The 27,913-nt window shown below is 39.8% G+C and overlaps 1 protein-coding gene and 1 long non-coding RNA gene across 3 annotated transcripts in view; one reads left to right on the top strand and one right to left on the bottom strand.

The window, feature by feature from the left end:
• The window catches only part of znf385d (zinc finger protein 385D), a 79,547-nt gene that overhangs the window by 44,144 nt on the left and 7,490 nt on the right, over positions 1–27,913 (bottom strand). Inside the window, exon 2 of one of the 2 annotated variants that reach the window (XM_044359855.1) lies at positions 24,889–25,031. In XM_044359855.1, the coding sequence (XP_044215790.1) occupies positions 24,889–25,031 (143 nt within the window). Of the gene's footprint in view, positions 1–16,658; positions 16,829–24,888; positions 25,032–27,913 lie in introns of those variants that run through there. The other variant, XM_044359856.1, reaches the window with a different exon arrangement.
• LOC122987837 lies at positions 25,038–27,504 on the top strand. The gene is made up of 3 exons (XR_006404625.1): positions 25,038–25,190; positions 25,775–25,813; positions 26,737–27,504. It is a non-coding gene; the product is annotated as an uncharacterized LOC122987837 (long non-coding RNA).

Genomic DNA, 27,913 nt, shown 5'->3' on the forward strand with positions numbered 1-27,913 from the left:
AATGTTGCTGCGAGTCGGTGTCAGTGTTGGGTTTACATATTGTTCTGCTTCCTCCAAATCACCAAAAAATATCTATTACTGCAGCTTTGAGGTAAAAACTATTATTTAAGAGGGTTAAGATTGGTTGGTTGATATACTTTGGCCCTAAAATGAAATGAATGCATTCAAAGTCAAATAAAAGTCTCAAACAGAATTGCTTAATGTGGAGTAAACATGGTGGGAAATACGTTTATTCTCTTTATTGTCAAGAGCTAGATAAAAGATTGCTACCATTCTCATGTTTGTATGCTAAAAATGAAGTTTAGCTTAGCATAAGCTTAGAATAGCACAGTCTTTTGTGCACCAATGTGCAATATGATGTATATTTGTATATATTTGATTTCGTCTCTCTCTTATTTTCCTTTTATTATAAACTCTAATTGGAAATGGAGATCTAAGAAGCCAAATTTCACTGCCTTCAATGTTGCCATGTGCTTTGTTGCTGTGCATTTGACAATAAAACCTCTTGAATCTTGCATCATAAAGACAAACTGGGAGCAACAAAGTGACTTCCTGGAGACTCTGATTGTTGCCTGGCAACCTTATGGTGACGATAAGACTCCAGGAAGAAATAGTCTGGCACCTAATCTCCTGTAAAAATGCAAATTGAAAGCATGTACGCTTTGGTTTTTGTACAGATTACATAAACGAGATGCAACGTATTAATTTGTGAGCTTCAGATCTGCTGGTAGATGAACCCAGCCTCATAATGAATGGACAGATGTGAGAGTGGTACCAATTTTCTCTAACTTTCAGCAAAAAAGTGAATAAGTATATTTCCCAAACTTTCCCAAACTATTCCTTTAGTTATCAGGGGTTATCAGAAGTTATAAGGGATCATCCATGATAAAAGCTTTTACAGCTTTAGCAGTTCTGAAAGGAAGAATGACCTAACACACCTATTCAACTGCAGGAGAAAAATGTGCATACATTATTGGCTTTTAATGGAAAATACATTTACAGAATACAGTACGTTATTGAAAAAATTAAATGTTTTAAATGTACAGCAGATTGTTTTAAAGTAGCTGATGTCAGGTAGGAACCTATAGACTATCGGAGGTGAAGGGTGCATATTCATATAATTTTCATCTGTTCTTTTATTGCATTGATTTCTATTTGACGTGCAGCATTATGAAACACGCTGCACTAAATGTGTCGGCGGTGTCAAAAGAGGTGGAAGCAAATGAGGCCCACTTCAACAGCTGAAATTCATTAGATGATATACAGTGAAATGTGCAGCCTGGCACCGAGATCAGCCTTTCACCCTGAAAACACTGAAAACTCTGCATTACGTTACCAGAGCTGGGACTCTCCTCTGCCTTTGCCCTGACACACTTTGCTGCTGAACTGGAGAGAGAGAGAGAAAATGTTATGCAACATTCTACCTTTGTACTGTAAATCTCACCCAAGTTTTTGGGAAGAGAAAAGAGGATGACACATGGAGTTGGCAAGGCTCGCTGGCAGGGGAAACACTACAGCAGAGAACCAGACGCACTGCAGCCTGCTGGGAAACTGGGGCCTGAGCTCTGGAAAGCTAACACCAGTTAAAAACATCTGGGCCACGAGAGAATGGATGACCTCTTACTAGAAACACGCACTGGGCTAGAAACATGTTATTTCACCCTCACACAGATGCTGTGAAATGAATCTGTAGTGATGAGGCCTCATGAAATGGTATGTTCATGCAAAATGATCAGCAGAGATTTTGGTGCTTATTCATGGAAATGTCATTAATCACTGGGTATAAAATTATTTGAAAAGGGGATTGAAAACTCTGAAATCACTCCATTATTATCTATTCTTGGCAGTGTTGTTAATTTACCCACAATTCAGCAGTGAAATTCCACCATCTCCCATGCATCTTTCCATGTATCTTTTTAAGAAATCCCCCTATCATGTACCATTTTATTCCCTTGCTGCACTGAAACATGATGTGTTTATGCCTCGTCTGCAGTGAGCAGCTGCAGTGCCAGGGACATGTTATTCCCCGAGCACTGCTCCCATCAGCCACCCACTGAGCCACACACTCCACATGGGCCACGCCTGCCAGGGTCGGAAATGTTGCCGGAGCAAATGTACCACTACACACATATAATCCATGTGCAAACACACAGTACAAACACCCACACACGCCAAAGCGTATCACATATGCCCATTTTCAAGCCTGCAGCAGCATATAGTTCACTATCTCTGCAGCAAATTCAGTGTCATATTATAAATCCCTTCCTAAAGCTGTAATATGCATTTTTTTTTCCTCAGTTGGTCTACTTCCAGCCTCAACACTTGTCAATCATCTTGATGAGCTGTCTGTCTTGAAACAGCCTCTCGCCTGAGGCTGAGGTAACCGTAAAGCTACCACAGATGCTCAGAGAGCAGATGGTGAACATAGCCAATCTGCTATTAAAGAAAAAAATGTTTGCAGTGCTTTTGAATAGGTCTTGTACTCGCGTAAACATCTTTAACACTATCAAAAAAGCAGTTTCAGGTAAACATGGAGAATCTAGGATCTTATATAGAGTCTACAGGTGGTGGAGCTTATTTATTATTGTAATGTAAACATCTTAATGTATCTTTAAACAGCTTTCCTTTCTGTAATTCTGGTTGATCTTGCCCAGTTAATGTGTTCTTCTTCTTCATCTCACGTTTTTAATCATGTTTTTCTAAGCTCATTTTATGTTTTCCATTTTTTTTAGACACCTTTATGCAAAATATTACCTGCACTTTCCAATTATTCATTGTATTTGCTCCCTTTTAGGGAAAATGTGTCATGGTTAATGTATCGTAACAATATAAGAAAATCTATTTTTTATTTCACCGCGCTCTCTGTCTGTGTGGGTGTCTCCTTTCATTTGTCTGTCTGTCTTTTGAGTCCCACTGATGTGTCTCCGTCAGGGGAGGCGTCGGCGGCGTGTCGACAGCGAGGGAGAATAAGCAGGTCATTCGCTGGATACTATCTGACAGCCCACAGAAGGCCTGTCCGTCTCAAAGTTCAGCACAGCAGCCACCGCTGACGCTTCCCCTGCTCAGCGCTGCCAGATAATGTGACAGGACAAGACAGTGATGAGCTGAGATGGCGGTCGAGACTGGCTGACTTTTACAGCAGCCGACTGATAAAAAGGGATGAAAACACACACTGAGTACTATCTGCTTTGGTTGCACAAGACTTAGTGTGCCAACCTTTTGTGATATGTGTTCGGATGAGACAGAAAGAGTTAGTATCAAACAAACAAGCAGGATTTAAAATACACAACAAAGCATGAAATAATCAATTATGTGACATTTTGGTTTAATTCGGCTGTCTGAACTCTTTATGAGGAGATTACAATCGCTTTGAAGAGGCAGTATGTCACATTTTTACTGCCCTACGGAATGAAATGACTATAATACAACTGCAGGGGGTGGACTGATCAATACCAATAACTCAATGTTTACGTGGCCAAGTGCTGAGATTTCTGGCTTTGAAACCAAAACGTTTTCTGAACTGTGTTTCTTTTTCTTCTTCTTTTTCATTAAAAAAAAAACAAAAAACGCTCAGATGCATAGTGAAGGTCAGTTATTTTCTCTGATAATCAAGGACAAAACACTTGGACTTGCTTTTCACTCTAAAATGAATCAACAGTCAGTAGTGAATAGTGAAATGGGTGAATTTTGCTTAGTTATCAACACAGAAAATGATGCTTTTCCATCTGTAACTCAAACTTTTCAATTATGCATGTGAGTATATATACATAATTTATGTGATCCAACAAATTACAGAATATCTCGGAGGTGTAAATGGGATCTCTTTTATGAGCAAAACTAGAAGCAGCCATTCTGGTTTTCAAACCCAACCAATTTTTTGGAGAGAAATGGAGATATTTGATTGTTTATTTTTTTCCATAAATGTCTGAATATCACCACAAGTATTCTAAACAAGTCCGTATATCTAAATAACAAGACGAGTCATTTGTTTATGATTTCTAAGATGACTGCTCCAGATAGGACTCATAGACTCGAGTGTTTTCTGATTTGTCATGACTGTAGTTACGGTCGGGTTAAGATTGGGCAACTCAAGCCACTTGGTTTGGGTTAAGAAAACATCTGAGTCATGGTTAAAACAAACTAATACTGGTAGGAGATGAGCCCACCCACCTTCCTCCTTTTGCAACAGTAATAACAGCATTACACTATTTCAGCCTTTGCTCCTCAGTGATAAAAGTCAGTATTCAAACGACCAAACGAAAGGTTGCTTGTCAAAAAAATAAATACGGGTCATTGTAAGCATTTCAACAAATGGGCAATGCCATTTTTCTGGTGAGGACAGTCTAAGTTTGAAGGGCAATGAGACATGACACTATCTGGCCCACTGGTTCCCATCCTGGGTGTTGGGACCCCCCAAAGGAGCAAAGGGATAAATCTGACGGTCACAAAATGATGACATTCTCTAGCCCAGTGGTTCCCAGTCTGAGAGTCAGGACCTGCCAGAGGGACAAGGGATGAATCTGACGGGTCACGAGAGGATTAACAGGATAGGACAAAATCAAATACATGTTTCTTCTATACAAAATTTGTTTGTTTTTCTGACTTTTCTCCAACAATTCCCTCTTTCTCATGAAACAAAAAGACAATTTGAGAAGACAAATAAACTATCCTTAACTGATCACGAATTATTGACATGTTATTATGCTTTGTTTTAAGAGCACAATGGCCAAAAATGTTTTGAAATTAGTGCTCTAGGCCAATTTATTTGCACAGGAACACTAGTCAACTTCAGCTGTTGCTTATTACATGACTTGCAGTTTAAAATCAGCTGCTGATCAATTATGTGCATTGCAAATGCTGCCAAAACAATTTACAAGTCCATGTTGTTAAAATGTATTGTTTATAGTGCTTTATTATTAAAAGGAAGAAAAAAGAACTTGGGAAATTCATCTCATCTGGTCGGGCATGTTGGTGTCCATATTTGATTGAAAGCATCTGGCAGGTGTTACATCATAGGGGACAAGAGACAAAGAAAAAACTAGCTACATGTCATGAGCAGTGTGTTGTTAGCAGTGATACTGAATAGAAAGGACAACACTAGCATCTAACCAGACAGAAGTGACATTTTCAGGTATGTTTACATGCTGTTTAATGTGCTGCAGTTTAGCAGCCAATTAGCTAGTTAGTTAGCAGTTAGCAGTGCTCTTATCCTCTGTGAATGTTTGTTTGGTGGCTCGTTCAACAAGCTAAAGTTCGAGACAAGATGTGTGTTCGTGTTTGTAAGTTAGATAAAAAGGAGACTTTTTTGGCATGCTCAGTGTGACAGTCTGCTCTGTCTATCATTGAACGCCACGTTATTGCTTTGATTTGCTGTATCGAAATAAGGTATCCAACTACGTAGATGGATAGCTAATTGTTTTAATAAGTAGGGGGCGCCATCATAAATGTTTCCCTTTTGGTTTCTGATTTTTTTTCTCAAAGGAGAACACAGGACAAGTGATTTACTGAGCAGATATGTAAGCTGTGGCAGACAAAATGCAATTTAATTTATCAGTTGGACTTTAAGGTAGATAGGAACAATTGATTTTTTAATAATTTTTTTATCCATTTCTTTTGTTTAACACCAATAAGAAAAAAAACCCACAGAAAATAATGAACCCGACTGACAAAAAAATACTTCAGAATTTCTTTGCAACAGCAGCTTTCATGAAGACCTAGTGACCTGTCGTAAAGGTGTGTGTTATATTATTATAAATGTGTAGCGCTGGTGTATAGCACATAACTGTCCAACAGACGCCTTGTGTTATAATGTTTTATATACAGTGCAGGCTATATTTGAAATATGTATGACTGAGAGGCATATAGTGTTTATACTGGGTGCTCTTCACATGCTCGCGAGGCCCTGAGGAATCTAGTCTGTAGTGGTAACAAGGTATTTAAAATATACATTTATATTTATCAAAGTACATATAGAAGGAGAGAATGGTCAATGGGGGGCTCCACGGGTGAGGTCTAAATGTGCTATTCACGGCCGCCAGCCTCGCTTACTATTAACTAAAGTGGGATGAATGACCTGTCAAATGTAATCCTCCCCACTATGTGTCTCCCAATTACCTCCACCGCCTGACCCAGTCCGTTAGTTCATCATCAGCCGATGTTGTAGATTGTTGCTACACGGGAAAGACTTCAGAAATTAGCAATTCAAATCCGAGGGAGGCTTTCATTGGCTTATAATGAGCGAGAACAGGCTTGCAGGTGTTCATAAAACAACACAGAGCATTATGACATAGGAGGAAGGTAAGCAGGGAAAGTGAGTGACCACCAAAATATGAAGCCAGTGAATTTATCAGGGAGAAAAATGGGGATTTCTTCTTTTTTTGTGATCAATCTTGTATTGTTTTATATCTGAAATTGAACATGGGTAAATAGCATGTCTGCTACAGTATATAGTCAAATCCAATGATGCATCCATAACATCCACATGTATGTTCACAACTTGTGAAGGCAAGTAGCAAGAGCACGGATCAATACATGCGAACACATAGTATACAATATAGTGTACAAGAAAAAGTAATATTCTAGTTAACCCCCTCCTATCTCCTTATCTTTAAAGAGGACTTATGTTATGATGTCAGATATCTATGTTAAACATAAAAAATAAAACTGTCCCTGAAAGTAAAAAGCCAGAGCTTCAGCCTGCAATGTTACCCCTACTTCCTCATCAAACTGATAGTTCGCCCATGCCGACAAATGGCTGTCCGTTTCCTAGTCTCTGTTGCTAAGGACTACAGGCTGTATACTTTGTCCACTGGTATGTTTCACATCAGATTTGGGCTCAAACATGTACGGAGGTATTTGAGAAGTTGACATTTTAAGTAAACAACTAGAAAAAGAAGTGAAATCCTTCTACTAAAAGCTAAAACTGCCTGTTTCAGACAGAGGCTGAACTGAGGGGCTGCATAACGAGCCAGTATAAGAGTTTTGTAAGCTGTAAATCATCATAAACCTGGAAATGTGAATGTTATGTCCTCTTAAAGGTCTCGTAATGTAAGCAGACCATATTGTCCAATGATATCTTTTAAATCAAGAATGCCCTTTCTACACTCATTAACGATATTCGGTTGACCACCTTCAAGTATCCGCTGTATCTACTGTTGATTTTAAGTTACTGCAGCTGTGGGAGCCCGGCACTAAAGCACTAAATCCGGTATGTAACCTTTTCAGTCATAGAGTGTACTAATGTGATATTTATTTGGAAATTATATTTTAAAGTGTGCAATTCTGTGCAGGATAATAGGCGTAATGACTCCAACAGACACACATATACAGTTTAAGGAAGAAAAGACTGATAGATAGAAAGACGAAAGCGAGAGATTTGATTGTTGAGCGCTTCACTGAATAGGAAAATTCACCGTCTGTGCTTTGAATGAAATTCGTAAAATCTGCTTCTGTCTTCTCCCCCCCCCCCCCCCCCCCCCCCCCTTTCATATTCTAATAGTTTTAACTGAGTTACTAAAGATCTGTTTGATCTCCCTCAAACTTAAAGCTTCCTTCGCAAAGCCCTTTGGGGGAAAAGTCTGTTTCCACTCGATGATTACACTTGTTTGTCTGCTTTCCTTCGGGTGGGCGGTTCAGACTGAAAGAGCTCTCTTGTACATGATACTTAAACAAGTAAGTGTGTCTGCGAAAGTGCATTGTTCCTGTTTATTCCTTCAGTCCACTTAGTTATTAATATATAGAATAATGGAGAACTACAAGGGATGTCAGACAGACCTCTTCATATGAACATTCGACATGTCTTTTAAAAAAGCAAGGTTGCTTAGTGATGGGAATTAGGGACTAAAATTGCAGAATGAAGGCGAAGAGACAAGGAAACAAAAAGAAAAGGGCTAAATGGATGCATCTTATTGTTCAGAAGGTTGAACATTTCTCTCTCGTTGTTTTTTTTCTCTGTGTCTTTATTCCTCTGTGAATATGTTCTCCGCCCTCTTAACACTAACCATCTTCCAGTTCCTGACAGTCTCCTCCTTTTCGATTTCATTCTCCATTTTTCTGTGACCCTGACCCTTTTTTTTTTCTGCATTCCCTTCCTTCCTCCCTCTGCTCTCTCTGCACATCTCTCTTGCAGACACTGTGTTTTTCCCCAGGTATGAATGTTCCTTCTGCATTTCCCCATTGCTCTTCACCGCTGACCCCCCTCACACCTCTGGGCCCCATCAGGATGAAATATTGAACTGGGAGAGCTCCCTCAAGGTATTTGGCAGCCTCGCACTCTGTCCCCTGTCTAGCTGAGATGAAAGATAAAAATGTAACACCGTAACCCCCTTCTGCACCAGGTCCTCCTATAACCTTAAAGCGTCACACTCTATTCAGCACCATCATAGTGTTCCAACTGCCCGCTCTTATGGTGCTAATAACAGCTATAATGCTACCACACAGGCTATTTAAAGTAATTATCCATGATATTTTGATCTAATTAAATGTCCTTTTGGCTTCTCTCTCTGGCCAATTGATATGAAGCAACCTATCCATCAGTCTTGCCAGTCCAGTGAATCAAAGCTTTTACATCTGCTGTTCTAAAGACTAAGAGCCAGATGTACTGAGAAAATGCCATTTTGCAAATGTGCTTTGCGGTTTTCATTGAGTTTGCATGTGTGTGTGTGTGTATATCCGTGTGTATCCTGGGCTGTGCATGGTACAGCCCTTCAGGTGCCATCTGCGGAGTGAAGGAGAGCTCATTTGCCCAGTTGAGAGGTGGGATTTCTATGACATCACTAAGCTCAGAAAATATATGATACTGTATAACCTTGATTGCAAAATACAGAACCAGTCAAAAGTTTGGACACACCTTCCCATTCCCTTGAATGAGAAAGTGTGTCCAAACTTTTGACTGGTTCTGGATTTGCTTTGACCAACTCCTCTGGATATAAACTGTTGAAACATTACTCATAAAATTGTGGTATTATAATCTTTAGCTTATATCTGATTATTAAAAGGAGATGAAGCGATATAACAAGACAAATAAAAGATGCACAATGCATACACAAGGCACTGCAACCAGGTGGAGAGAGAGACTGACGGAGTAGCAGAGGTTCAGAACAGAGCAGGTGGAGGTGGAGATGGTATTTAAATGGATGTTAATACTACGGTGAACACTCACTTAAAGGGAAACTTCTGGATTTTTCAACCTGGAACCCTATTTTCCCACCATTTTGTGTCTAAGTGACTAATGAGGACAAGAATTTTTGAAATCAGTCCAGTATTGAGCGAGAGCGCTGAAACCAGCAGCCGCGAAACAAGCTGCAATGTAATCCAACGCAAGGAACAGTGCTGGGCTGTGAAGCCAATTTGACATAGCGGCCAACTGTGTAATTACAACGTCACATGACACTATTGGGCCCAAAAAGACTTTTTCCCCATAGACTTACATTGGGAAAGAGATGTCCGTAAATCACAACCCCCGTGAAATGACTCGTCTCACTATCAGAATTTGATCGGTTCGGTCTGATCACATTTCGAAAGCCTAAAAGAGCCGCACGATTGAATTGTTTTATCCCCATTCAAGTTAGCCGGAGGGCTAAACCGGAAGTAGCCAGTGAAAGTCACCAAAGCGCTTGCTCTATGAGCCCAATGATCCCAGAGGATCGGAGTAATTTTATACGCGGAAGTCGAACTTTTTTAGCTCCATGCGCCACTGAGCAACTTTCACAGGAATGTATGGGGCCCCGCCTCTGACGCTGTATCCAGTTCTCTTTATACATCCATGATCCAACGGGGCAATTGTGCCCCATCAATATATGTCCACTAAAAGTGCTTGTTTTTGCCACTGACAGGCTCAGATTGTTATTATAATTGTTTGACAATATTATGGAAAGGACCGTACAGAGAAATAAAATGTTTTTCTTTACCTTTCGCTTGATCTGGTCTGTTTGTTATTGTGTCTAACCAAGTCTCGCTCAAAGAGAAGTCTCGTTCTGAAACATCGTGAGAGTTGTTAGTATAATAATTGTTAGTTACAGCTCTAGTTTCATACTGCAGTGGACTGAAACATGAGTAAATACATCCATTATTAGCACAAAGTTTACATAAAAGTTTGCATATTTTGAGTTACTTCTTCCTTCGCCTCAAGATTAACATATTTGAAATGCATTTAAATTTTGACTTAATTGAAACTGGTTAGAGGTTGGTTTTTCCTCTTTCATAAGATTCTCTTGTGAATCAATTTGTCCCACCATCTCTAGCTAACAGGATAAAGTGCTTTCACAACACCAGCAAAATAAAATATAACATTAAAGACAAACACACCTGTGTCATCTGTAAATGTGATGAGTCAGTTGTGATTGACGCTGCAGGCAAACTTAGAAAAAACTGCTGCCTGAGAGCGAGTGACTGAGACAATAGCTAAAAATGAAAGGAGTACCATCTACAAAAATGAGAACTTAAACAGTAAATCCACCTGTTAAACTCCCACCCACAATTTTGATTGACAGGTGAAACACCGCCTTTATGACACAAAACATAGTGGATATGGAGCATTTTGTTTTGGGTACCTGTGCTTAAAAAATAAATATATTTGGGTTTTAACATGGACTATAATTACCGTTAGAATAGTGCAATGTCAGGATATCTGAAGTCTTTTTGCATATAAATTACCATCCGTTGGAGCAGTGAAATTCAAGCGGATGGAGTTCGATCGCGTTTTTGCTAAATTCCCTCACAGGGTAATTTCTAATCCATCATTCTATCAAACTGCTTCAGCTACACCCACAGGATGGAGGGGAGTGTCTCAGTCATGACAGGGTTCAATAAAAACTAAGATTAAACGATTTATCTTCTCATAATATTCCACCATGAATATCAAACAAGGCTGATACCGTGGTAATGAGAGAGGAGCCTGAGGAGCGTGGCCATCTATTGGATTTCCAAAATCAATGCCCCCAGATAGAAAAATGCATGAGCCACCTGCAAACACTGAATCTTAACAATGCAACGTACACGCTGTATTCCCTGTAACATTCCTCACAGGCCCTGCGGGGCTTCAACTTTCTAATCCTTCTTTCACTGATCTCGGTGTTCTTTAGCTTTACTTAATGCAGGGAAAGTTTGCTGAGCAAGCATGCTCTTTATCAACACTCACTGCTTCTCATTTATTCAGTTATACATATTTACGCATACTACAGTAAAGCCTCATACTGTTAAATACTCAGCGCTTATGAGCTGCATTTGGGGACCTTCTCTTGTGGTTATTTGCTCTCATCAAACTGCAACACAATGACACTTAGATTTTCCCAGGCAAAGCAGGAATTCAAACCACTGACTTTCAGCCTAGTTTCTTTAAATCAAAGGCAACTGTCACCCTCTTATTGGAGCTTAGCTGCATGACAGATTTACGGTGGACCCTTGTTTGAATTCTCAGGGCGCACATTGGACACATTTATGTAAGCTCACAAGATTTTAAAATACACTGCTTATGAGAAGAAAACATATGAGAAAGTTTTACAGAGAGGAAGTATCACTGCAGACACACAGGGTGTGTCCGAAGACCTCGTACCAGAGGCACGCGGTCGCTCGAGCCCCAGGCTGCCTCATCAAAATGACGATTTAGTCCTAGGAGTCTGTCGCTCTCATAAATCCCTGGGTCAACCTTGTCTCCATGCAAAAAGACACTGCTTAATTCTCCCTCTGGGACTGATGTGCTTTTCATTACAGAACCATGGTGTTGCAGGTGCAAACTGCTCGCTCTCCAGCTGGTTCTGCTTTGACAGTGAAACATGGTACAGCAGGAGGTTAACCTTAATGCATGCACACACAGTTAAGGAGGGATGGATGTCACAGACGGAGCATGTTCAGCTCTGGGATACTTAGAGACAGCTGTCTTTAAGGGTAATAGCATGCAGTTAACCAATTCTCATATGTGTGCAATGTGCAGATTGTTATAGTTTCGATTATATAAACATTTCTTGGAGGCAGAAATGATCTCCAGTTGAATTAAACCTCAATGGGCAAAGACAAACCACAACTTTTCTAGCAAAGTAACATCAGACTCAGGCCTCCCATGAGACAGACTGTCGACATAAGAGAGGAAGAAGATTAAACCGTGAAGGCAGCGCTCTTCATTTAAGCTGATAAAATTTAATCGTGCTGCCTGAAGTAATTTAGGTTATCTAGTGAACTTAGCTGAATATCTAAATTCAACGCAGCCACAAAATCCCAGAGTCATCTAGTTCAGTGGTTTCTAACTTTTTTGGCTAGTAATCCTGAAAGAAAGGAATGTTGAGTCATAACCCCTTCTCTCAGGTTGTAAATATGTATGTGTTGTGAGCAGTTAGACCAAAAAGTGATACTTCTTTCTCAGATTGTTTCATTTGAATCATTTTTATAGGCTCCAAGGGGTAAAACCACCCAATATTTCACATTTTTGCAAAAAGACTGAGGGAAAATAATAAAAAAATCATCATAATGTGTGACAGATTGTTGTATTTTTGCTATTTCCAGTCAGATTTATCTTTATTTATCTCAGATGTAGCAAGTCAGTCAGTTATTTGTGCTACATTTTTAAATCATGAATTTCATGGATGTAAATTAATTAAACGTCAGTGCCATTTTTTTAATATTACCGGACTATTCAGCCATACTGTTTGCTTCGACCTACAACGGATATGTAGATGTCTACGTGCAGGAGGCAGGATTACTCGTGGACCAATAATATAACGTTTATCTTCCTTTACTGTGGAGGATGGCAACAATTGTACAGTCTGGAGAACGCTGTAACTCCAGTGCAGACGAACTTTTCGAGTCCACACCAGAGCCAGAAAACAATCACAACTATGTGTACAAAACAGAACAAGAAAAATTAACTGCCACCTACATAGTTCCCGTAGCAAGGTAACATTACCATAACAAATTATCATTTATCTGTAATTATCTCAACACGACTTACATATTAAATAACATGGGGTTATAACAGTACTACATTCATTTTGTGTCCTTAGGCAGTTCCATTCAAGAGATTTACACTCAGATTAAACATACACTTTCACATATGACACTTTTCATAGACGTACAAAACACATCAAACAGTCATGACAATCATACATATCACATTATATCCACTGGATTCAGATCTCACTTTGCAGCACACTGATTTTTGTTTAGTAACAGGATGGACTGATGTATAAAAGAAATCTTCAGCTTGTTGTGTTTAAATTGAGGTACTGTTAGCAAGACTACAGGTGGCGATACGACCAGGTCCTGAGCAAACTGGTTAAGGTGCTGGAAGGGAGCAGAGGTCATCCTCCACCAGAGGACCATCACAGTCAGTTTGTCAGAGGAGGTTGGAGCAACACCAAGAATTCCACCAGGGATAGTTCCCGCCACCCAGGATTGGAGAATGAGGGTCTAGTTCCCCAGTGAGATCACCAACACAAGCCTCCACCCGGACATAATAATGTGGTCCAGCGGCGCCAAGACTGTGCTCATCATTGAGCTAACTGTCCCATGGGAGGAGGGTGTAGAATCTGCCTCGGAGAGGAAGAGACTGAAGTATTGAGATCTTGCCACTGAGTGCAAGGAGGCTGGTTGGAGAACCATCATCTAACCAGTAGAAATATGATGCCACTGCTTTGTCAGTATATCAGCTGTTCACCTCATGAGGAACATGGGAGTAATTGGAACAAACAAGTGGAAAGCCCGAAAAGACCTGGCTGAGGAGACTGAGAGGAGCAGCTTTTGGCTCTGATTGAGGAGAAAGGACAAGTGTTGGAGTAACACAAGGGCTGGCTGCAGGGGGTGGCAGGGAGACATCCCTACAACTGCTCCGCCACCAGGAGACGTTCGGGGTTTAGATTGGTGGTACCCAGCTGACGACTGCTGAGCCAGGCCATACTACAGTACAGCATGATATTCTGAATAACTGATTTAAAAAAACAGTAAAATAATCTGGCTACTGGCTTCAAATGATCTGAGTCTATGAAGAAAGTAAATGTATCTGCTGTATCTTCTTACAAATAAATTCTATATGAGGGTTGATAGAGTGGCATCTATCATAACAAGAAGGGACTTGCTTAAATTCTACATAATGGATTGTCACTGTCAGAAGGAGGAAGGTCAAAGATAATTTCTTCTGTTTTATTAGTATTGATAAATAGTCAGTCAACATTACACTGGTACAGTCTGGGGTCATCACTGTGGCTATTTTAAAAGAAACTGGTTGGGCACACTGGTGTTGAAATCTTCAGTGTCCAATGTAAACAACACAGGTGAGCTAATGCAGCCTTGAGGTGCTCCAACATTAGTCCTGATCGGAGAGGAAAGTGTATAATTTACCTTTACAAGCTGTGTTCTGTTTGTGAGAAAAGAGTTGTACCAGTAAATGAAGTTTGGATTGAACTGCAACTGAATCATTTTGGACAGGCATGACATTTTGGCATATGTTTTATGTTTGTCGAGGTGTTGGGTGATGAGATGCACAAGTGCAACAACTGCATCATCCGTGCTGCGACGTTGCTTGTAGGCAATTTGAAAAGAATCCTGTCTGTTATCTATTGCTTTATTGGACCAAAATCTTTTCCAATGATTTCATAATAACAAATGTAAGCGCTATTGGCTGAAAATCATTATACTCTTTAAGGACATTGTTTTTTTAGGAGACATTTAATATGAGAAGTCTTCCAAGCTAGTGGAATAGTACGAGTGTCTACGGACAGCTGAAGGATAGGTTGCCAGACAGGGGCCAATTCCCTGGCAAAGGATTTTAAAACAAGTGCACTGCTTGAGTCAACGCCAAGGGCTTTCCTTGAGTTATGCTGGAAGATGCACCCGACTTCATCCACAGTAATGACAACCCTATTTGCACAAGTGGGGGTAATGGCCTTAAGTACATCTGCACATTTCTCAGAGTTGTCAATGGAGTCAAAACAAGAGAAAAAGCGATTTAAATCATTTGAAAACACAAGTTCATTGTCGGTCACAATAGGTTTGTTCAAAGATGACATTCCTGTCATCCTCTTCATAGCGTCCCAGTGTGTGCGTGCGTGTTTGGCTTGCCTTAGTTTCTTCTTTAAGTCCTTTTCCAACTGTTCGAGTTTGGCGAAGTTTTTATTTTTAAATTCCATTTTTCTGGTGTTGATATCTTTAGTCACATACGATTTCTTATTTGGGTAGATCTTTATCTTTTTGGTAGGAATAAATAGCTGGATATGTAAATTAATAGAGTCACTTAAATCATCTTCAATTTAATTGATTCAAATTCCTCTGGAAAATCAAGGCAATATGTGCTGTTTTCACGTGTGGAGCTGTTTCAGAGGTTGCAGCCTCGTTCTTCCTTTCTAAATCTGCACAATGTAGTGCTGCATGCCATGCTGTGTTCATTTGGGTTTGTTCCCTTTTATATGTTTTTGAAGAGGGACAATTTTCAGAGGCATCTGACATTGAAGTGCAATCCAGTGTAATCTAATTCAATAAAATGTCGTCTGACAAAACAATTTCAACTCAATATGTTCCATATTATAGTCTTTTGGGGAGCTTTAACTGCATCTCACAGTTAATGCTGAGTTAAAATGAATGAATGAATTCCAAATGTAGATTCTTTTGTGGGATCGAACGTGCTGGGTCTGCACTGGTCCAAACTGCCTCCGGGAAGTAGCCATGTACTCGTACTCTTTAAGTCTGACACTTACAAAAGCTCTTGCCCTTCGCCTGCCTTCTCAGCTTCAATTGAATTAAAAAGTCACTTGAGTACTGTGTGACAACGTTTAGCTTGCTTTAAGCAGTGCAGGTGGTGGACACACTGACGTACAAGCCCGTATACTCCACTCGAACTGACTCGGCTCGGTTGCTGCTGATACTAATACTGGCCCTCATACATACTCGCTACCCTTGACATTTCACGTACATCCCAAACAGACCACTAGGGGGCTTCTGGCCTCACCAGATTCATTCATGTACAGTAAGTACGAGTTGGTAGGTTTGTCTTTATTTACTGTAAAAATAATATGCATGTAGCATTAACACAATTATCATAGTAAGTATCACACAGCCTAATATTTTGTGATTATTATGAAGCATATTTGCTTTTTCTTCAACACAATACCCATGCATACTGTCAGTGTGTCCTGTGCTCTGGTGGCTTGAAAGTGCACAATGCCCAATACTGGAAAACTCAAAATTGGTATATTATCACTGGTATATTAAGACTACACAAACACTTGCACTTCCCAGCACTACTCACAGTCTTCATTATTGTCATCATCATTCATTACAGCGTGTCAGCTCAGTCAATCTCTATTTTTAACCTAACAGCATGTGGGTAACCACAGTTATATGCAATAATGAACCTAAACTGTGAGCATCCCGACCTCAACCGAGCTTTGTCAGCATTATGATAATCTGTTCAACATTTGTGGTCATGAATGCAAGATATAAAAAGACAGTTTTTCTTAACGGAGTCCGGTGGTTTTCTTCCAGCAGATCAGTTTTAAACGAACTGGTCACATGATGAGGTGAAGGTGACAGTTTAGATGAACCTCAAACCTCGAACATCTCATAAAGGCAGTGCTTTCGCTGTTGTTTACAGGAGTCCAGTCACTTTCTGTGATACGCTCACAAACCCAAAGCCCCATGAACTAAAACACACATTGCTGTTGTTATCTACTACATACCTTTAAGGAATCTCAAATTGAGTAGTATTCCCTGTTTTAAGATGACCAGATGGGCAGTTAAAGATGAAATACGCCTCCAAAGAACCCCAAGCGCATGACAACACCATCAAATAAGCAAAAACAGATTGCTCCTGTCTTCCATTTCTATCTTACATCCAAGCCTCTGGCGTGCAGAGAGATCACACTGAAACACAGGAAGGAAACAAAAATATATCACTGTCTTTTGATTTAAAACCCAGTGTTCATCAATTATCACACTGCGGTTGAAATTTCACAATATTTTGACACTTAAGGGAGCTTTGAGAGTTGTAACAGTACCAGTAGGTGACTCAGACAAGGAGGAGACACTGGACTACAGCATCAACTCTGCTACTCTTGGGAAGCTGGCACCAAGCACCTCCATAAAAAATCATCTTGAGCTCCCCACTATTATCTCTGCATTCCACCGGAGAGAGAGCGGTGAGCTGGCAGCTATCCAGAGAGAGTGAAATATTATCGTGGGAGAACACATCAAGACGAGCTCCGCCAACATAAAGCTTCCACTCAGTTCAGGGGGTTAAAAAGCCCCAGAGCACGAGCTAAATGATAAGGGCCGTTGTGCCGGGCATTAGATAGATACACAATCCACTCCAGTCCGGCAGGTGTGACTCGCTGCAAGGAAGGCGACTGGTATTGCGGTGGTCCCACTCACCCCAGCTTTGATCGTTCCCCGTCGTTTTGTGGGCTCGCATGTTTACCCCAGGAATACAATTTATAGAGTCCATTAGATGTTTATGGGACATGTGTAAGTCGAATGGGAGTCTGAAAAACAGCCCTGACTCACCCTTTGTTCTTTTTTATTTTGAGCCATTCTTTCTCATTTGAGAGTCAACAACAAAATAAATGGATGAAGCTATAGAGTGGGAGGGCTGGGACTGGATGTATTTCAACCACTGTAAATTCCTATTTTAATGCTTTCTTTTAATGATGTCCTTGATGTTCCTCCACATAGAAACATGTGAGTCTCTTGGATAATTCAGAATCTATAGGGGTTAGATTAGATTAGCTATTTCTGAAGTACAGTACATGTATTAAATTGATCACATATGCTTGTTATGAGCATCATTTTTAATGAATTCAGCTTAAAGTAGAATTAATATATTTTTTGGCCTCTTGGGGGCAGCAGAACAAGCAGTAAACATAACGTCATATGGCAAATGTGTTAGCAAAATGTCGCCTATTTACACATCAGCGTTCACTTAAAGAGGTGTTTCTGATGGAAGTAAGTCCAACAGTCTCCCTCTGATTCAGTTTTGGTCTCCTGAGGAAAATATTTGTCTCTTTAGCTGCTAAATGCTCGACTATGTTCACCAGCTGCCTGCTACTGCTACAGTGAGCTGAAAGATGCTAAAACGTTTCATTGAGCTGATGGGAACTGCTGAGTTGGGTGATAAGTCTCCTTTCAACACCCGTTCTCAGAAATCGAGTTTCGGTAATGGTGCCATCTTTAAGTACTATAACACCGATAAGCTTTAGCCACCATTGCTATGGGGAGGAAGCAGGTAAGAGCTGTAGTAAATTCAGAACACTTTGTTGGGATTAACTGAGGTCAAAACATAGTTTACAATAGTTGCTGAATTTATTTTACACTGACCCCATAATCCAAACTGATTCAAACTGCTGACTGTATTATCATCTCTACAAAGTGAACTCTCCACCTCTCGCTCGCTGCGAGTGGCACATGTGCAGAATTTTAAGCTCAATGATTAGACGTTTCCTATCAATATGCACCTCAGAAGTCGCAGTTAACTTCTCTCCTCATTGTTTTTGTGTACACAGGCTCGTATCTTTGATTCTTATCGAAGAACCAGACATTTTGCAACACAGCTGCTCCCTTTTTTGTACTTATGATTCAAGAGTTGGCACAGTAGTTTACTTAATATTTTTTGCAGCAATCAAAGAAATTTGCCAATTTGAGAGTCTTTATTTTTTGAAACAACTTGTACAGCTGTGTTGATATCATCTGTTGCCATTTTTCTGTTGCTATTTTTATGGATATAGCTCCGTAGCTTGCTACACAGGAGGTAAAGTCTTCAATTTCAATCTGGCCTACAAAGCTCAATTATTTCTTCGACCGGAGGAAACAGCCATTAATGAGCGCAACAACAGACCTATTTGAATCGCTGAACAAATCTGTTTGTGGTGATTACTTTGGAAGCGTTCCAACTGTCTCTCACGTTACATCATCGATACAGAAAATGAACAGGCCTTTTACTTCCAGAAACCCCGGATGCCTAAAATACCTCCTCCTCCCACCTCGCAGCTCACTGTGTTATGTGCTTTCTCAAAGAGCACATTTCCATTACAGCCATTGATGCTAACGTTGACTTAGAGGGGGTGGGCACACATTGAAATGGACTGTGATGCTTTTGTGAGTGCAGACTGAGGCCTGTGTGTCACTGCTGCTGCAGGACTACAAAGCAATTTCCCAGCGTGCAGATCTGCACGCACAATCGATAAATCACATTCCTGATTACTTTGCAGGGGGAAATGGAGTTTGTATTGTTTCTCCAAGACAAATGTAGGCTCCAGGCAAGATAGATCTTATTTTCAGAGCCAAAGAAAGACAACCCCAACACACACACACACATACACCTTCGCCTCCACACGCCGCCACCCCTTCCTCCCTGCTCTGTTAAACTGAAACTACTATCCCCCCCCCCTTTCACTTTTCTCTTTCATTACACTCCAAAACTCACCGGTTCCTGTTGAGTTCTCTTTCATTTTTTCCCCCCTTTTTCTTTCTGGTTTTCTCCATTTCTTTCAAGGTGGCAATTTCAATAACTCCTCTGCGATTGAATCAATTGAAAGTTGCAGAGCAATCCCCAAAAAAAGTTCTTCACGGGTCACTCTCTTGTTTCTTTTACTGTGAACTGGACTCTTCGCCTCGCAAAGTACTGCAATGTGCTACCCTCGACGCATCCAAGTGTCCCGATGTTTACTCTCAAAGCGGGTCAACAGCAACACATTGTGACACATATGTTTTGGTTCAAAAGTCAAAACTGTTGAGGAATGATTAAATTTTTGTGATTAATTTCCTTGTTTTCATCTCAGTTAAGGGATTAAACTGCTTCTCTAATAGTTGAGGAATTCTTCAGTCTTTCACCCAACAGCAACAAGCGGATGCAATGAATCATGACTTGTTTTTTCATTGTTGGTCTTGACTTCATTGTAGTTGTCCTAAATCCTTATTCTGACCCTGGAGTGAAACAAGCTAAAGCCTGAATCTGTTCCTTAATTATATGAAAGCGAGTGAGGAATGTTAAAGCAGACGAGCCAGTATTTCTTATTGCAAAAGTTTTGATTAATGTCAACTAAATATATCACTGATATATTTATCTATAGGACAATCAAGAGTGCTGATTAGAGTGTTGGGCTCTCTGACACAGTGAAAAAAATCCCCCGACTCTAGTTTTTAAGCATATATTGTGCAATATATTAAATTGCAGGTGACTTGGAGAGAAAATAACTAATTCATGCGCACAAAATCTGAGCTTGAATAGGTGCTGTGTGAGATAAAACAGCTGTCAGTACATAGACAATGCTTTTGTTTTGATTTTGGACAGAGATGTGGATATATGTCAAAATGTTAACAATATCATCAGTTCTGTTCATTTCTGCATACGAATGATCAATTCAAGAGTGTGAATTATGTAACGTGTGAACACCATTTAGTAATTAGTGCACACAAATTATTAATTTGAGATCATGTTTTGTTAATTTGTGTATATGAATTAGTTTTTGTTTTTCTCCATGACTCTGACTCCGACTGGCTCCGTAGTTTGTGTCTAATCCAGTGAACAAACCTACCAAAACCAAAATTGAGATACTTCATCGCATGGATGCAAAAATCCTGTAAATCTAAAATGATCCTGCTGAGTGAAGTGAAACATTACCCACAACAACCAAATACAACAAAAGATTTTAAAGCTTCCTCTGCAGATATTTCGTTAAAATGTTATATTGGTATATTGTTATATCACACGTTTCTGTCTTTTATAGCCGGCAGATAGATGACTAAATGAAGATGAAAAAAAAAAATCAAAAGGTCAGTAAGTTCTGCTCTCGTGTTGTTAAGGGTGAAGGAACAGAAGCATACCTAAAGTAGCTCATACACCGCTCAACACCTGGGAATAAAAACAGGATCACTACATGTTCCAATCCTCTCCTCCGCTCTGCTCTGCACTACATCATCTTGTTTGTCTAAAAGCTCCTTTTGAACTGAAGTCTCCTGAGAGACCTTTTTTTTTTTTTTTATTTTTTTTACCCCCTGTGCTTCTGTGCTCATGTAGTTACATGCATGATGTCTTTTTTTATGTCCTGAAGCCACATTTTTTTTGTATGCCTCACTGAGGGAAAAAGAAAGAAAGAAAGAAAGCAAGAGAGAAAGAGAGGGAGAGAAAGAGAGAGAGAATGCGGTGGGATAACAAACTTCTTCTCTTTCCCTCCGGCTAAGAACTTCTGATTTTGTCAGTCACTCAGCGTAGAACAAGATTGCACAAAGGCAACGACAAGAGACTTTGTTGTTAGTTCCATTTCATGCAGGTGTGGACACGCGCACACTTTCAATGTTTACTGTTTTCTTTTCCACCACATTTGAAAAAAAATGCCTATAATAATGTGAATCTCGCCAGGATGAAGTGACTTCTCGCTGCTGCAGTGCGTTAATGGAAGAACTGTCATCATCATCTATAGAATCATTGGGTATTTTTTTTGAATAAGGGAGCATAAATGTTTATTGGGCCCCGGAGGCACGTAAGCAAATCTGACCTCATCTCAGCAGATACAAGTGTGTTCTTTCAGTGGGAGTACAGATGGAAACCAGCTTCGTCGTGATCTGTAAATCAAAAAATCTGCTGCACTTAATCGAACAGCTGTTTGGTCTCTGTGCACAATTAGAATCAGAGATTTGCAACTTCTAATAAATTGCTTGATTGAAGCAATATCGTGCATATGCAGAGGTGGAAAGTTATTTACATACTTCAAATGCTAGTATTTCCATTTGTGTAGCTTTATACTTAAACTCCACCACATTTCACAGGAATATATTGTACTTTATACTCCGTGTTTTACATTTAACATAAGATAAGCTTATCAAATATCACCGATATCATCATTTTTCTGTTTCTTTTTCTTCCGTCTGTCTTTATATCCTTATCTTTTTCCCTTTAATCCTTTTTTTCCCTTTTCCCTTCCTTCTTTTAGATTTCCAATCACCTTCTTGTCTTATTTCCTTCTTTCTGTTCTCATTTCTTTCCTCCTTTAGCTGATGTGAAAGCAAAAAAAAAACCTCCTAGTTACTTAAGCTATTTTACTTTTACTTGTACCAAATGTTTTGTACTTGCACTGTTTATATGATTTGTAAAACATCTTTTCCTACACAGCAAGCCACCCGCTGCATGACACCTAAAGTGAAACCTCCTCCTTTGTTGCTCCCTTGAAACCAAACTTACACGAGTGATGAAAGCGTTGCAAAAAAGGGGGCTTGTGTAGGCAGCATAACAGAATGTAGAGCAGCAACTTGTGTATGAACCCTTTTATAAAGCTTCTGGTAACGTCTCCTGCTTTATAAGTGCACCACATTCGGCTGGTGATTAGGAAACCTCAGAGAAAAAGTTTGTGAGAGAGAGAGGGGGGAAACAGAAAAAGGCTGAGAGAGAAAATCAGAGGGTTGAAAAAGCGGGAAGCGGCGAGGCGTCTGTGCGACAGAGAGCGAGAGGTGATTACTTTGTGTTAATCTAGTATCAGCTTTCCACCATTTGGAAACTTCCCAGTGCATTACTCATTATCTGTTAAAGACAGATTAGACGGGGCAAGAAAAGGGACGCAGTATTCCTGAACTTTCTCATGAAACTCTCATTGCAGAAACAATCTGTCTTCTCGTGGGTTATCTGGGTTTTTCTCTGTGATGTCCCCGATTTTTTTTTTTTCCCCCCACTTCAAGTGCGTGTTTTTTTTTTCTCACTCTTCTCCAGCTGTGTGCCATATTTCAACCTCCCTTTCCAGCAGACTTTAAATTGAGCTATCCCCGTAATTCAAAAGAAAGACACAGAAAAAAAAAAAAAAAAATCTTTTAGGCTTTTATCTGTCAGGGTTTTACTTTTTTCTAGGAGTCATCGTATTTTTTTGATGACCTTGCTGATTCGAACCGCGCGAGGCCACATATTTCCTCATAATTACTTTCTACTTTCAAAAAGAAAATCAATAGATCCTTACGAGTGTACACATGAGTCCTGGTACAGTAAGTGCACATCGGGTGAGTGCTCCATTTAAAAGGTAGCGCCTCACCGGTTGCAAATCCAATAAGGTCTGTGCAGCCACATGCTTCCGTTGCATTTCAGAAAGCTGTTTGTATGGGTTATCAATACTGAAGAAATGGCCAATCAAAAAGTATGTCTCTGAGATGTGACACCTCTGTTGAAAAACATGCGCTCCAAATGGATTATATCACATTTTAAAACGTGAAGGAATGTTTTTCACATTAAAATAGCAATAGATAAATAGTATACCTATAATGTCATGAGAATAGAAAAGAAGAAGTGAAGAAAAACATGACAACAGGAAGAAATATAACATATTTGATCCTGCGATGTGCCTCCGGTTGTCTGTTTTATACATATAATTAAGCAAACCCGAAACCACGGTTACAATAACGAACGTGGTTTGAATGACATCAAGATAAAAGTCTTCACTTACATGAACATATGTAAGCTTTTATGAGTCAACATATTGCCCGGTCAACCTCATGACACATATAAGCGCCGCAGTATCCAACTGACAGTTTAGTGAACCATGGAGCATGTTTCCAATTCAACTGAATTCAATTACATTCAAAATACTCTAATCGTCTCTCGGGGGGGCAGTTTTAGGCAAGCGAATCATTCATTCACACACACACGAAGCCAATATGACAACGTTAGAAAGAGTTAAAATACATAAGGATTAACGGCAGTGGTCGGTCTGTAGCTAGCCAACAATATATAACACCACAGAGGCACATATTCTCTCTGAAGTGTCAAAAGTGTAAGTGAATTTTGCAGTCTATACAGGAGATAAACTGAACATTTTCTTGTACTGTGGATGTTCAGAAGTCTAATGGACTCTGGAATAAAACCAAACTTCTTTCTGTTTGTTGTACCTGCAGGTAATCTAGAGCACATTCATAATGGGATTAGGTTAAAGTAGTCAATCTAACCTTTGTAAACACTTCCATCGCTCTGAGAATTTGCCAAAGAAGACGAACCCAAAATCACTCTGTAACAAATGGCTGTTTTCAAAGAAACATTTAATGCTCCGGCACTTATTTGACTTTTAAGATTAATGCTTGTCACATTCTGGACAGACCGATGAGATGCCAACGTGTTTTCAAATTTTCTACGGCTAACTGTGTTTTCTGTGGTTGAGTTAAAAAAGAAACAGATGTTAACAAGGAGAGGAGTTGTACTCTGCGGCCAAATTCCACGAAGAGAAATGAGTTTTGGTCTTTGAGCCTAAAGGCAGAGTTGTCCATAAATCACCAAGATAAAGTACAATATGCAAACTTTCTGAGAACGAGCGCATTATCACAGTAACAATCATTTTCCATTAGTGCTTCTCTTAATTCTTGCACTACTAAAAGAGAAATTACATGATATCTGTAATACAAATACACTGAGATCTTCATAGTTTCTGTCTTGTGCCCATAAAATCAGTAGTGTTTAACAAATCATACATTTCTCTCACAGATAGATGTATCTATTTCAAGTGGAGCGTCAACACCATTAAACATGTTCCTTTCAATTTTACAACTTTTGCATTAAAGCTATAAAAGCATCATCTTAATAAGGTGTTTTATTGGTAACTATGAAAGAGAGCATTTTATAAAAGGACAAATAGGTACATGAACCAAATGAGGTTGAGGAAGATCGGACTTCACTGCCTTGAAGTTAAAAGCTGGTTATTGTAGCTCTAAGGCAGTGATAACAGCTTTAAATAAACATGTATCTGGAGAATATGTAGATTTTAGAAATAAGTAGGGACTTGAGATAAAGATACGGAATCTAAAAGGTTGGGAAAAAACACGAAATTCACTCTTCTCTGCTACTCAAATCACAGCACGTTATCATTCAACGTGACCTTAAGTGACGTTCAAACAGCCTGTGAAAACCCGGCGGGCGGATCACATGACACGAGAGATAAGTATTGCACTCACAGTGTTGAATCCTGGGAAGAGGCTGACCGCTGAAGCCGTATCCAATGGAAACGGGAGAAACTGCTTCATGCCCAGTGAGGTCTGGACGGCAGGCAGGGTGGGACGCATCAGGGCAGGCATGAGGCCATTTTGACATGTGTTACCTGTAGGAGGGAGAGCGAAGGCAATGTGTTGAACCACAGACAGTAACCGGGAGAGATGCTTGAGCCAAAATCTTACAGTTCACATCCAACTGAACCTTCAGGGTTTGATGTGTTGCCCGTATCTCACTGCCCCTTCACATTGTGTATCATCTTATATGTGTAAGTCATTTCTTTAACTGTGCATTTGTGCATACAATATTAATGCCAGAGATCTCACTTTCTTTAAAGGAATATATAGCTACTTTTATGCTTTAACCAAACTTTCAATCTGATACCTTTTAGGCATCATCATCATTATTATTTAAAAGCAACAAAAAAAAAATCTTTTACTAGTTTTTTCTTGAGTTTTATTCCAAGAACTTCATAATCTAATTTCCTATCCACACTTTGGGGGATTTTCATTCTTTCACATCGCCGTCCAATGTTTGTGGAACAATAATGTCAACCAATGGTTCCTAGTCAACCCTTTGGAGATTTCAACCACGTGTCGAGCTGAAAACCGTGAGAAAGATGCGACCATGAGATGTGTTTGGAAGGTCTGGAAAAAGCTGGTTTGGGGGACCTTGAGTTGGAATTGTTTTGTCACTAATACTGATCCCAGTCAAGGATGGAACCATGTTGGATAATAAACTTGAATCTCACACGTTTCTGGGGATTCTTTTACTGCAAAAACATTTAATATTCAGTAACAAAATTGATGTTATTTCTTTAAATTTTCATCAAATTTTATTTCATGTCTGCAGGTTTTCATTATCAATACAACAGCATGTAACTTTTTCACAGTAAGTATTTCATTAAGCTTTATTATTTACTGTTTTTACTAATATTTGTGCATTTGAATGCAGGACTTGTCATGTACTTGTGATGGAGTATTTGCATAATCTGCTACTTACACTTACCAATTTGACTACTTCTTCTACCACCACCATGGTTCAAAGAATGGTGTCTATTACCGTTAATCATCTCAAAGATTAAGTGTGTGATTCACTGGCTGCAGGCTGTGAATTTACTGAATTCAATTTCTTCTTGTAATCACAATCAGACCAAAAAATGTGCACTGAGAATAAGTTGTACATGCAGATGACCACAACGTGATGATGCGATGATGTTTATCTCTCCGAAACAGATGTTCTCATTCTGAAATTGTCCCCATAAATAGTCTTTGTGGAATGACTGCGGCAGGCAGTGTGTCTTATGAGATGATTCAATGGCCTGGCCCACAAATCTCTAGGAAAAACAAAAGTAAATACTTCACTTTTATTGTCATGTGAGTGTGCCACGCCAGCAGAGCGCTTTATAAACCACGAATTGGAAACAGCACAAGGTTGGTTTCAACACGGTGGGATCAAAAAAAAAAAAAAACGGAAAAAAAAGGGCAGAGAAAACCGTTGCAGCCTTCCAAAACATTAGGAATTAAAGAAGCCATTTCGCAAAGCTGTAATGAGGACCAGAGGGATGATTTTTTTTTATCGCTGCACATTTAACAACAGTGGAGCTCCGGGCCAGTATGACTCTAAAGCGCTGGCACATACAGTATCAAACCACCGACTTGAGACAAATAAAAACAAGGTTTGCCTCGTTTCGGTCCCTAGGCAGTGGTAAGGGGTAAATAAAAAGCAAAAGTCATAAAGAAGAGAAGAGGGGAAAAACCACAGACTGTCCCCCCCCCCCTTCTCTCACTCTGTCTTCTGTCTTCTCCCTCCAGTCGCCGGAGCGCTGCCATCTGTTGGAAAAAGAACACATGCCGTCTCTCATGTGGAGGCACGTCCTAGTCCCAACTTTAACAAAGCATGTCCTTCTGTGGAGATCATCCAACTGTAGCGTCTCTCGACATGCCGGGCCTGACGTCAGCCCACAGGCACGCCTCACCTCACGCTCAGCTAGATCCACCATTCATCAGTCCGACGTGCACAGTCAAAACAGCCGGTTCAGACACATCGGGGCTGATGTTTGGGATATATAGTCTGCAGCGGGATGAAGAGTGACGAACTGAAATGTGAATTTGTTTGATAAGGGGGTCATGTTTGGCTTTGCTGATTGATAGGGGATGAAATCTGATGTGTCACCGTGGCGGAAGTCTGTGAGTTTTCTACTCGGTAACATCACACAGAGGTGATTTGTTCTGTTGAAATAGAAATAACAATAAAGTCTTGTCATTCTATTGACAAGGCTAGTGGTGGAAGGAGTACAGATACTTTGCTTAAAGCTGTACTAATCAATATTATTGGATGAATAATGGGTCAACCTATTATGTGTGTGAAAGGTGTCGCTTGTAGTGACGAACCTGCAGAGAATTATCACCCGACTCTGCAGTTCCCCTCAAACCTACAGAGCTTTTTAGAGTCTTTCAGATCATTGTTTTAGTTTTACACTTGCAACTTTAATGTTTTGACAGCCCTCATCAATGTTTCTGGCAGCTTGTTTTTGCTAAAAAAAGCTCTGATAAAGCCACATTGTGCACTAGATAAAAGTTAGCAACTAACTGGTGAACATAGTGGAGCATTTAGAAGCTAAAGAGCCAGATATTTCCCTCCGGAGTTGGTGGAGAACAAAACAGAGCTAAAAGAAGATTCATCAGGTGACCAGAAACATGACTCCAAATGAATGCTAATGTTGTCTGCTGGATTTTTAAATAGGCAGTCGTTAGCCATATCAGCTTTATAAGGCGATAATAGAGCTTGTTGTGCTGACCCCAAGTGGCAAAGAAGTAAATTAATGCAGGTTTAAGTAAAAACAAGCAATTCCATAGTTTAAATACACCATTACAAGTAAAAGTCCTAAATTAAAAACTTTACCTCAGCTGACTTTAGCATGTCAGAAGCATTTTAATGTTGCAACTTGGCAAAGTAGAGCAAATATTCCCACCTTATGTACTGTTTGGT

Source organism: Thunnus albacares, chromosome 8 (genome assembly GCF_914725855.1).
Source record: "Thunnus albacares chromosome 8, fThuAlb1.1, whole genome shotgun sequence".
In the NCBI taxonomy this organism is placed as follows: Eukaryota; Metazoa; Chordata; class Actinopteri; order Scombriformes; family Scombridae; genus Thunnus; species Thunnus albacares.